At 41.4% G+C, this 11,045-nt stretch overlaps 2 protein-coding genes across 3 annotated transcripts; one reads left to right on the forward strand and one right to left on the reverse strand.

The window, feature by feature from the left end:
- Positions 1-959: 959 nt before the first annotated feature.
- On the reverse strand, positions 960-7,892 carry plekha8 (pleckstrin homology domain containing, family A (phosphoinositide binding specific) member 8). Its single transcript, XM_034611539.1, has 13 exons — positions 7,695-7,892; positions 7,155-7,271; positions 6,741-6,896; positions 6,536-6,657; positions 6,120-6,278; positions 5,963-6,003; positions 5,691-5,809; positions 4,049-4,415; positions 3,197-3,282; positions 1,911-1,969; positions 1,443-1,644; positions 1,296-1,357; positions 960-1,178 (listed from the first exon to the last, which is right to left on the reverse strand). Exons 1-13 carry the CDS (start codon positions 7,732-7,734, stop codon positions 981-983), a joined length of 1,728 nt encoding a protein of 575 aa, XP_034467430.1. The 5' UTR covers positions 7,735-7,892; the 3' UTR covers positions 960-980.
- A 173-nt stretch (positions 7,893-8,065) lies between these two features.
- On the forward strand, positions 8,066-10,487 carry fkbp14 (FKBP prolyl isomerase 14). Of its 2 annotated transcripts, XM_034611541.1 has the most exons (5): positions 8,066-8,418; positions 9,527-9,678; positions 9,767-9,894; positions 9,996-10,182; positions 10,243-10,487. In XM_034611541.1, exons 1-4 carry the CDS (start codon positions 8,216-8,218, stop codon positions 10,152-10,154), a joined length of 642 nt encoding a protein of 213 aa, XP_034467432.1. In that variant the 5' UTR covers positions 8,066-8,215; the 3' UTR covers positions 10,155-10,182; positions 10,243-10,487. The 2 variants fall into 2 exon arrangements, with proteins under 2 accessions (XP_034467432.1, XP_034467431.1); XM_034611540.1 differs by having other exon boundaries at positions 8,067-8,418; positions 9,996-10,487.
- The last annotated feature ends 558 nt before the right edge of the window (positions 10,488-11,045 follow it).

An 11,045-nucleotide genomic window follows, 5' to 3' on the forward strand; every position in this document is an offset into this window, starting at 1 on the left:
TATCTCCATGACCTCAATGTGAACTTTATAACTTAACACACAATAAATAGACGCTGTGGAAATGCATAGGTTTGTGCAGAGGATGTCCACATAAATACTCAGCAGTACTTCAACAGATGCCACTGTGTGTGTGTGTGTGTGTGTGTGTGTGTGTGTGTGTGTGTGTGTGTGTGTGTGTGTGTGTGTGTGTGTGTGTGTGTGTGTGTGTGTGTGTGTGTGTGTGTGTGTGGTACTGTAGGCAGCAGAGGCTAAAGCCATTCACATGACAGCTCCTTTTTGGTCCCATGGAAAGTCTCTGAAGCAAATGTGGTTTAGTACTAATTATATGTTACTAAACGTGAGGATTTAAGTTAAAATAGTGGGAAAGAAACTAAATAAACATTGATTATAATCTCCACTTAACATCAACAGTCAGTGCAGGGAAAGTACACAATACACTAAAAGTTAGCCTAGTATGTGAGTTCATCACATACATAAGGCATATATGGGCATTGTAACAATCTGACATTGTTTTTTGTAAAAATGGTGCTTTGTGATTGTAGCGAGTGTCACTTTGTTTCATGAATCAGGGGAAACAAACAATTCTTTGCAATTTCTTTGCATTCTCATCAGTTCAGTACCAAATACATTGTGGTTATGTACCTTAAAACATGGTACAGTACAAAACCAGCCACGATACATCGACAAAATGTGGATCAGAAACAAATGTCACCATGAATAATTATGGTTCAATGGTCTTTTGAACAAGACCTGGAATCTACATTTTATCAAGCCAATGCTTTTTCCCTTGTGGACTCCTACAAACATTAATACCATCGTCAATTCTTGCCGCTCTGCTGTCGTAGAGCTTAAGAACCACTGGAGACCCCTCACACTGACACGGGACATGCTCACATTATTTTGTACACAAGATACACTTGGCACCTTCCTTCGGCAGTTAAAACACTACTCTGCCCCTGCGGTCAGGCTCCGTCCTGGCTTCACACAACCTCGTCAGACTCCAGGTTGTATTCTTCATACAGGGCATCCAGGAGGCCCAGCTGCTTCTGCATGGCAGGCAGGTACACACCCAGGTCCCTGCGCATGCCAGTGATGAAGCCGCTCTTCAGCTCGTCGCCCTCTCTTGACACTAAGGCAGCGGTGAAACTTGGATAACTCGGGGCAGCTCTCAGGGCCAACTAGGAAAGAAAAACAACATTAGGGCTATAGTTCAACTCTGAACAAAAGGAGATGAAAAAAAAGGAACAGTTAAAGCAACATGGGTGAAAACGATGGTGCAAGTAAGGAAAACCTACAGCAAACACCCCTCGCACAACCCATCCATGGTACTGTCGAAGGGTCTTTCCATATGCGTTATCTGGGTGAAAGCAGAGCAAGACAATGAGTGAACTCAACAGTGAACAAGCATAAGATTTCATGTGTCTGTGTCCGACTGGGCTCACTTAGCGCTCCATGGATGTCTCGTTCTCCTGCATTGACCTCCGACAGGAACTCTTTGAGGAACTTCAGGCCTCGTCGGAGCCACAGCAGAGCCTCGGTGGCTGAGTTCCGCACCTGGGACACATCCGTCTGGATTTCATGCAGCACGATGGACTGTATTGTCGGGAAGCTGTCAGGGTCCGACATCAACTTCTGGTTTATTTTCTACAGGGCGACGAGACAGGGTTATACAGTGACACAAATCAAATACCATGTTTGTTTCTTATTCTGATTTTGATAATGTAAATTTATACATATAATAAATATTATTTATTCCATGCATATTGACTGAGAAAGAGTAATGTCATCCTGTTAAATAACTTACAGGGGCCTGATGCAGTTTGTCATGTTATGCACATTATTTAGAGCAACCTTCACAAAGTGACCCTATAATTATTCATTTTATTAATCTTACAAAACTGTGAACTTACCTTGATATTTCCAACAAAATCCATTTTAACTGGTGCAAAGACTGTGGACCCCAGTTTGTCTGAGAAGAGAGAGTCTATGATCATTTCTTTGTTTAGCTTTCTGTCCTGTTTTGAAAGAACGTGTGATGATGCGAGTCGGAGATGAAAACCTAGAGGTTCTCAGGTTATTTAAGCAACAGTAAAAAAAAAAAAAAGCAGCCAAACCCAGTGTAAAAGGTAAAAGGAAAGAATTGTCTTTTACAGAGGATTTTAAGTCACAAGTATGAGAAGTTGAAGACCTAAGATCCTTAGTAAATCTTAGTAAAGCCATTGATAAGCTCAACAGTCCATATCGAGGTAAGCAAGGCTCATCTAAGAGACATGGCCGGTATCTGGATCCATGTCAGGATTTGATGGGAGAGATAATATCGATGTAGGGCTGTGAACACACTCCGGAGGCGAAAGGGTTTCATTCTTTAAGAAAGTCACATCAGTTTAAACATAACTTTACAGTCATTAACAGAGGTTTACAATGTTTTATAGAGGACTGTTGTTGTTAATGGGACACCTTGTTCTGACCATTCAACCTTTTGATAACGTACTTCACATCTCAGCTCACTCTCTGGTGTTGGTTAATATGAAACAGGCGATCATTACCCGAGCCATCTTGCGTTCGTGAAAAGTGATGTTCGAGTCTATCTGTAAATCCCCCATAAAACCAGTTAATTCTTGATGATCTCAACCATCCTGCTCACAACTCTCCTCGCAAATATTGAGCCATGTCTAAAAAGGCGATGATTGAAACACACAGGACCGTCCTGTGTGTTTCAATCATCGCCTTCTATAAGTCTATCCGACCTCCTATCACTCGTTTTCCTGACAGTCAATGCTAATATTAGCAAAACTGTGAAACAAGCATTTTTGTCAAGGCCTGCACGTCACTTTATTTCGTATTGCGACTGTGAGTGACCACATTTACCTAGACAAACAGCCACCAACAACACATATGAGCTAATGAACATTGTAAACCTTGTCATGCAATACATTCTCAAATTATAATAATTAAATAAAAACCACTGACAGACATTCAGGTGCAGAAGAAATAAAGAGGGCATGAGAGAAAATGGAAATAAGGTCACCACCGCATTGATGTGAATGACATGCATAGACCACAGGACAAAAAGGAGAAAGAAGAAGTTGTGGGTTTTCTTATTAAGGGCAAAAATAAACACATGTAAAAGAGCATCATGAGAAAGAAGAAGCGCAGCAGAATGAGATGGAGGAGAGAGTGAAAGTGACGGGCCTACCTAATACAGGCACTATTGCATAGCATGAGTCCAAAAACTCTTGTGTAGGGATACCATTGTCGTCGTCCAGTCTTATATCACTAAATCTAAAAAAAAAGTAGAACAGATTCAAACAGGAGAAAATATTAGAGGTAAATAAGCCATTTCAATTTTTATTTGATCAAGTCAAACAGAAAGAGAAAAGGGTACAAACGTCAAAACCAAGCCAGAGAAATGATTCACACAGTGTCATGCAATCCTATGCCTGACGATACCTGAGACTACTCTGCTACCTTGTCTACAACTTCACAGAGTTGTTTCTTTTTGTTGTTACCATCTAAAACTGTCTCATTTACTTGAAAATACCAACTTCAAAGTGCATATACTGTAGTTAGTAGTTGAACACTGGATGAATGAGACAATGATTTCCATCATTATATGCAATGTTGGCCTCAGAACTTAATATGACAGAAAGGACAGATCACACTGAGCAGCTGTTCAGTAACACTCTTCCAAGTCTTAAAGAAAAAAGAAAGCCAAATATGTCGGAATTGAAATACAGCGTGAAATGTAAACAAAAGATTTTACAAACCCAAATATCAGATGAGGGCCTCTCTGTGTCATGTGATCAAGAGAGAACACACTAATATAAAACACTTATCGTCACATCTTGACCTTCCATTATTAATTCATTCTGTGAAACACAGTAATACAATCAAAATATTTACACAAGGTGTGCAGTGCCTCAAAGACAAAAACTACAGATAGCTTAATTGGTTTATCCTAATACTGTAAAAGTGAAATATCACAGACAGTTATACAGTAACTAGTGTGTCTTAGAGGATGTGACCTTGCTGAGTAGCATGTTCATACCTGTGACTCATTGTGCTGAAGAAAGTTTCCACCTGCTCTGTGTCTTCAGGCTCTGTCGAATCTCTGGAAGCCTCATCCTCGTTTTGAGGCTCATCCTCGTTTTGAGGCTCCTCTTGCTCCGCGACGGCCTCGTGTTGCTGCTGCTCCTGGACGGCGGCTGCTTCCGTGTTGTTGTTGTCGTGCTCTTGACTTTGGTCCACTTTGTGGTTCTGCTCCTGTTTGGTCTCCTGTTGATCATCGGCTTCCTGTTCCTCATCTCCCTCTGGGGGCTCCTCGTACTGTTCGATCTCAGAGGTATTCTGGCTAGTGTGTGCAGTAGGATCGACTTGCTCCTCGTGAACTGAGCTGTTGTTGCTTTCATCAATATCTGTGCAATAAAGCAAAAAAAACAAACACGTAATATTGTACGTTAGCAGACAAAGGCATTGAAAACAAAGAATCATACATAATTTGGTTTCAGTCAAGTATCACAATAGATTTAGAGCCAAGTTAAGTAAGGCGAGTTTGCGACGCAGGCAACTTGAGATATTCCTTTTATGTTTGTGCTAAAATTTCGCTGCCCTCCTTGCCACGCCAATCCATGAACAGTACAAGATTCCCATCGCTGAGAAAGGCAAGTGGGGGCTGAGACGTCTTCCCCCTCATTCATTACATTGATATGGCAACATCTTGTGTTATGGTTTGTTCAAGCGAACGGCTCTCAGAAAAAGAACAGAGCCATAAGATCCGGATTCCTTCAAAGAGCTGAAATTCCCATCACTAGGGTGTTGCAAGTTGTCAAAGCAGCACTTGGGTAACTTACACAACCACGAAACACTCATTGTCTTTAACCACTGACAGGATACACTCACAAAAACCTCACATTCATCATCTTTAATAGTGTTTGAGTGAAATTGTGTGAGGTAAAGTACAGAGCATAAATGGGCTCAGCGGTTCAAACATGATACCAAACATCGGTCAGGGTGTGGCAACATGCTACTGGTATCAGTGGTGGTAACACCCTGCATTGATTTAGCATTGCCCTTTGTGGAATGCATTATGTCACAGGTCAAAGACAGAGACTGAGAGCTGGCAGCTGGCAGCATCAACAGATTTTGAGCCTGAGTGTAGTTTGGATGTGCAGAATTGTCCCTGCTGTCTCTTGGTTTTGGTTTGAGGATTTTGCCCAATTCAGAAAAGATTAAACGCTTAATTTTAATACTTAAATAATAAAATTCACATCCCCTGAAAGTCAGTCTGATTTGATAAAATATTGACAATCGTAGAATTGTGCTAAAATACAATACACTTTAAAATACCAACGCTTGTGACTTTTAAATAATGTATTTTTATATTTATTGTGAGTTCATGTATTACAGACAACCCCAAAAATAATACATTTGAAAACTCAGGTCTTATTTTCCCATCACCCTCAGTGGAGGGGAAGCCTTCGTTACTGCTCAGGGAAATGCAATAATGTACCTGGGCATCCATCACTGTCTGCTCACTAAGAGGCAATAATCTATCCACATCAACTCTGATGAAATACGCACAGCAACCAGGCTCCGTTTGTGCTGGGTTTTCCTCCCTTAATGGAATGCAGTGGTTTTCACAGGGGTTTTCAGTCGAGGAAACTCTCCAGCGAGTTCAGTGAGTGACTTACCTGATGAGGGAAGATGATGTTCTGGTCGACCTGGTTCATCTGGTCCCTCTGCTACAGAGTCAAGGCTCTGGTTGTCATGTGCAATGGCTTCTCCTGAGGTTTCAGCCAAATCTATCCATCTGGAATTCATTTGAGAACACTTCGTTAATTTTGTCTAATATCTAATCAGCAATTGTACCTAGTGCCACAGAAATGCAAGACATAATATCTCAACATCATCCTGCCAAAATTTGAAAGTGTATTTAATGCACGTTAACAGAAAAACAACCTACTTTTCTCCATGGTTCTGATTTAAATGGTTGACAGGTTTAATCTGTTGAGGTAAAAAACACACAAGGGAGTTACACACACATATCTTTTGAGAACAATCCATGACTTGTTACACTACATTGTCATTGACTGGTCACATGCTTGGTAATACAATTTTACCTTCTGGGGTTTGATGGCTGCTACTGGAGGAGATCCTGGGGGGCTCTGTAATGGCGCATCGGAACTAAAAGTGCGATTTGCTATCTGCATGCATTCCTCTAGAGTCTTAAGGAAAGTGGTGCATGTAGACTTTACCATGTTTCCTGTGTCTATGCCCGTCTGAAAAACAAAACACAACAACATACACATTAGTAAACACTGTCATACATGTCCTGACAGGTGAGTAGGTTGTTTGGTAATAACAACCTAACAATTTTACGAGATCTATGACACAAAGGTCAAAACTGACTTCTCTGGTAAATTAGTAAACATAAGCACACAGCAGGTTGATGTCTTGCTAGTTGGAAATGGGACCCAAGCCACACACCAACAACAGCTTCTCTTATTTCACCGACTCAACCAAACCATCATCGTACCTCCTCCGAGTCCCCGAGCTCATCGTTCTCCTCGATCTTGTTCACTTGTTGGAGAAGGAGGTCACAGTACAATCTGAGTTCTGACATCTTAGTTTTCAATGCCTCCGAGTTCTCCTGAAGCTCTGAAACAGTAAAAGGCGTTTACAATACATTTACGTGACAGCAACGTGTAATTAGTCAAGCAATGTTGCGGCATTCCAAATACCCTTTTCTCTCTTTGTTCTGTTGTCTGTAAGGCAGGCTTTGGCTGTTCCCAACGCCACCAGCCATTTCTGCCTCTCTGCTGCATTGATGGCTCTGAGGTAAAAGTACTGCTCTCCCGGTATGGTCAGGTCCACTCGGGTAGAGTCAGAGGAATGGACTGTAACACAGCAGCAGACAGGGAGACATGCTTGTTCAATCAAATTGTATTTGTATAGCCCATATTCACAAATCACAATTTGTCTCATAGGGCTTTAACAAGGTGTGACATCCTCTGTCCTTAACAAGAGTAAGGAAAAACTACAACAACAAAAAAACTTTGAACAGGGGAAAGCCCTACATCCAAAGAGGTAGTAGAAGTTATTTTAAAAACACACACCAGACACTGATAGACAGTTAGGAAATAAGTCATACTGACCTTGGATCTCACAGACTGAGATTTTGATGCTGCCCTTACATCCTTTCCATGCATCCTCCTGTGAGTCATAGTAGGACAAAGTTCCTCCATCGAGCACAAACCAGCGAGGCTGCCAACCTGCAACAAAAAATGCATCTCACATTCTAAATCAATGCTGTTCAATAACATGTGTATAAAGTTCCCAACACAGGACATCCCCTCGCCACAGCAGACTTGTTCAGCTTCCTAAACTTGGAAAGAGTTCGCTCTGACGCCGCGTTAGCAGCAACTAATCAGTTAAGTCAGATTACAATGACAGATGGTGGAACCTGCGAAGTGAGCTAACGCTACCTGTTCGTGAACAACGCTAACTTCTCCCTCGTTTAGCAGCCAACAACCCCGGTGAGGTAAAGAAGGTGAAACAGTTCATCCACGAGCTGTCGGAGGCTGTTCGCTAACACCAGCGGCTCCCGCACTCAACTCCAGTCGGCTAGGACGTTGTCATGCTAGCTAGCTGCGTTAGAAACCAGCGCTGCAAGCGTAAACACGAAGCCAACTCACCACTTATATAATTGGTCCACTTGTAAAGCATCCCCTCCATTGTTCAATGTCTTGTTCTCGCCGTTCATTACTTGTTTATCGTAGCGAGAAATGACGCACAGCTGATTGCACCGACTCCATCGGGGGCCCTGTGTGCTTTTTTTTTTTGTTGCGGAGCGCCGACCTCGGCTTTACACTGCAGCTACGCAGAGAAAATGGCGTAAAGTCTTTCGTGAATGCGGCTAAGAGACACGCTAGCGTCCTTCCTACCGGCACACGTCAGAGGGATTTAAGTGTTGGGGGGCGGGGATTTGAGCGACGGACGCACGCACGAGCCAATCAAAGGAGAGGATGCAGATACAGGGCGGGGATATGGAGTGATTTCATCCAATCGTGGAGGAAGGAGGGTTAACAGCTGAAGTTGGCTGCCACGTATTTAACATTCTTGCCATGCATTTATCTTAAGAACTGTGTTTATTTTGTTTTTTAGAAACGCAGCGATTCGCTTTTTGTTACATTTACGAGTAAGTAAGCTGTAGTGTATGAAAATGATTCTCCTCTCCATGTTGTCCATGCTGACCTCCCTGTGGGTGTGTGTCTCTGGAGCGAAACTGCCCGAGCCAGAGGTGAAAACTGAAGTTCTGCACAAACCGTTAATGTGCTACCGCAAGACGAAGTATGGAGACATGCTCCTGGTTCACTACGAGGGATTCCTGGAGAGTAACGGCACCATGTTTCATTCCAGGTAAGACGAGATCAGATCAGGTAAGATAAGACAAAATCAGATAAGAGACAAGACAAGACAAGTTAAGATAAGATAATCCTTATCAATATTACAGCAGCAAGAGTCTAATAGGCATCAGTAAGTAATAAAAAGTAACATGCAATGCAATGCATGTAAGAATAATCATAATACTTAAGTGTAAGGAAATATGAGAAATATAAATGGAATGAAAACTAATATATACAGTGTAAAAAAAGACGGATGGAATGGATATTGCACAACCTCTATATCTCCAATGTACTGTGTGGCAAATGATGATGCCATGGGGCTCTCCCACACACAGCCAGAGACAAAGGTGTCCCTTCAAACTTATAAACTCTTAAACTCAAAACACACCAGCACTTCCTGCTGGAGTGGCAGCTTTGCAGCTCAGTGTCTCTTTGAGGCAGATCTTCTGCTGCCTTTTGTACCAGAGGATGAATCAGCTAGCAGCTCTCACCTGCGCTGATTGATTGATTTATTCTCATATAATGTTAGGTGTGTTTCTGTGCAATTAAACCACACTCAAATCTTAATGCAGGAAAGTCACACTATAGGGTCCCTGGTTGTTAAAGCTGTTCAAATATAGTATATATCTAATTGACCAAATCACATCTGTCATTATCTGTGTCAATAAGCTCTGATGACCTCAGTTTTAATCTGCCAATCTTTTTTGTGCATCTTTTTGTTGTCATTTCTGTGTTTACATACATATACAACATACATTTAAAATGTCTGTTTCATTCCAAAGCATGTGACCCATCCCTTCTTGGGATTACGGGACACCCCTAATATAGAAAAACACATATCTTCTTCCGTCCCCTCATTCGGGTCCAAGCCAAAAGTTTATGGATTTTTTCCTGACCTATATCGCATCGTTCCACCATGTTTTGTGATTTTCCGTCCAGCAAGCAGGTTATGTGCAATGTTTCTTACAAGCAATCAAATCAACTAACAAATGGTTAGAGGGTGAAAACATAACCTTGGTGGAGGTAAAAAGAAAAAGATCAGACTCACACAAAAGCTTTACTTGTATATTGGACTGTCCTTTCTCTAATTGAACTACGACGATGTGTTTCCTTCCTGGCAGCTGGAAAGAAGGGGATAGAAATCCAGTCTGGTTCACTCTTGGGATCCAGGAAGTAATCAAGGGCTGGGATAAGGGTTTGCAGAACATGTGCACAGGAGAGCGCAGGAAGCTGACCATCCCTCCATCTCTGGCATATGGCAAGGAAGGAAAAGGTACAGTTACATACACAATTGTATTGTAAAAGCTGTGGTAGGTTAATCTGCCATACTGTTTTTAATTAACGTTTTTATTTGTTTACAGGCAAGATCCCTTCAGGCAGCACTCTAATTTTTGACATTGAGCTCATGGAGATTCGAAATGGTCCCAGGTCACACGAGTCTTTTCGGGAGATGGATCTCAACGATGACTGGAAGCTCTCGAAAAGCGAGGTGTGAAGCTCCTCTGCACTGCTTTTTTTTGTGTATTGAGATTGCAGATATATTGGACTGCTAACAGTGAACGTCATTGTTTTTTTCTGTCTGCACTTCAGGTGAGAGAGTACCTGAAGAAAGAGTTTGAGAAAGCTGGATACTCAGCTAACGACACGCATCATGAAGTGATGGTAGACGACATCTTCAAAAACGAGGATGAGGATAAAGATGGTTTCATATCTTCGAGGGAGTTCACCTACCAACACGACGAGCTGTGATGTCATCTACCTGTTTTACACTAACAGAATTCTTGTTTATTAAATTCCTCCTAAAAAAAGTCACATGAACTGAGGAATTGTGAATTAAGTTCAGGGCTGTTTTACGTGAACATTTTCAAGGCCTTGTGTTTTCACACCTTTGAACAGTATTGTCTTAGTTTTATTTGTCCTTAAATGCATCTGCTCTGTTTTTGTCAGTGTATGTAAAGCGACATCCATAATATATTTATTTCCATTGTGCCTGCACTGACGATGTCACCTCACAGTTACTTAGTTCGCAGTGTTTTTTTTCATTTCATCAAATAAAAATAACTTGATAGTTGTCTGAACAATTCATCGGCTGAACAATTTGTGTGTGCTCTCAGAGATGGGGTGATACTTTCTGTGCATACCCCCATTAGTCACTAGTGGGCACTGTTGTTCTTTGCTTTTGTCTCATATTTAAAAATCCTCCATTGCCTAAAAACAGAGTCAATATGCTGTGAGTGGCCCTCGTCTTTGAGCTTGTAAATGTCTCACTGTCTATGGCAGACCAAATTATCAAAATGAAAGCACAGCCACATAAACTTCTAATTTCTCCAAATTATTGTAGATGGTTCATTTCTAAATGTAGAGTGCATTGAGTAATAATTATATTACTTTAGTGTTATTCAAAATGTATATTAACTCAGCCACATAAAAGGTATCCAAATGTAAAACTTAATGAAGCCAGAGTAGGAAACAAAGTAAAGATGTAAGACAGAAATGAGTGACCTAGTTTTTTCAACTGCATGTCAAACATAACCCGAGTCCACATAGCCAGTATTGGTTGGTCAGGATTTTAACTTGAGTTATATAATGTCCTAAGATTGCAGAATTAAACATAAACAACTGGAAACTATCTATTCTGTT

This window comes from Hippoglossus hippoglossus, chromosome 16 (genome assembly GCF_009819705.1).
Source record: "Hippoglossus hippoglossus isolate fHipHip1 chromosome 16, fHipHip1.pri, whole genome shotgun sequence".
In the NCBI taxonomy this organism is placed as follows: Eukaryota; Metazoa; Chordata; class Actinopteri; order Pleuronectiformes; family Pleuronectidae; genus Hippoglossus; species Hippoglossus hippoglossus.

Bases quoted from the DNA above. Each gene is read 5' to 3' on its own strand.
- plekha8 (XM_034611539.1), bottom strand. From the start codon at position 7,734: ATGGAGGGGATGCTTTACAAGTGGACCAATTATATAAGTG. The intron at 7,272-7,694 runs GTGAGTTGGCTT...TTTTTGTTGCAG, and splicing joins GTGGACCAATTATATAAGTG to GTTGGCAGCCTCGCTGGTTT. The intron at 4,416-5,690 runs GTAAGTCACTCA...TTTATTGCACAG, and splicing joins ACATCATCTTCCCTCATCAG to ATATTGATGAAAGCAACAAC.
- fkbp14 (XM_034611541.1), top strand. From the start codon at position 8,216: ATGAAAATGATTCTCCTCTCCATGTTGTCCATGCTGACCTCCCTGTGG. The intron at 8,419-9,526 runs GTAAGACGAGAT...CCTTCCTGGCAG, and splicing joins GGCACCATGTTTCATTCCAG to CTGGAAAGAAGGGGATAGAA. The intron at 9,679-9,766 runs GTACAGTTACAT...ATTTGTTTACAG, and splicing joins ATATGGCAAGGAAGGAAAAG to GCAAGATCCCTTCAGGCAGC.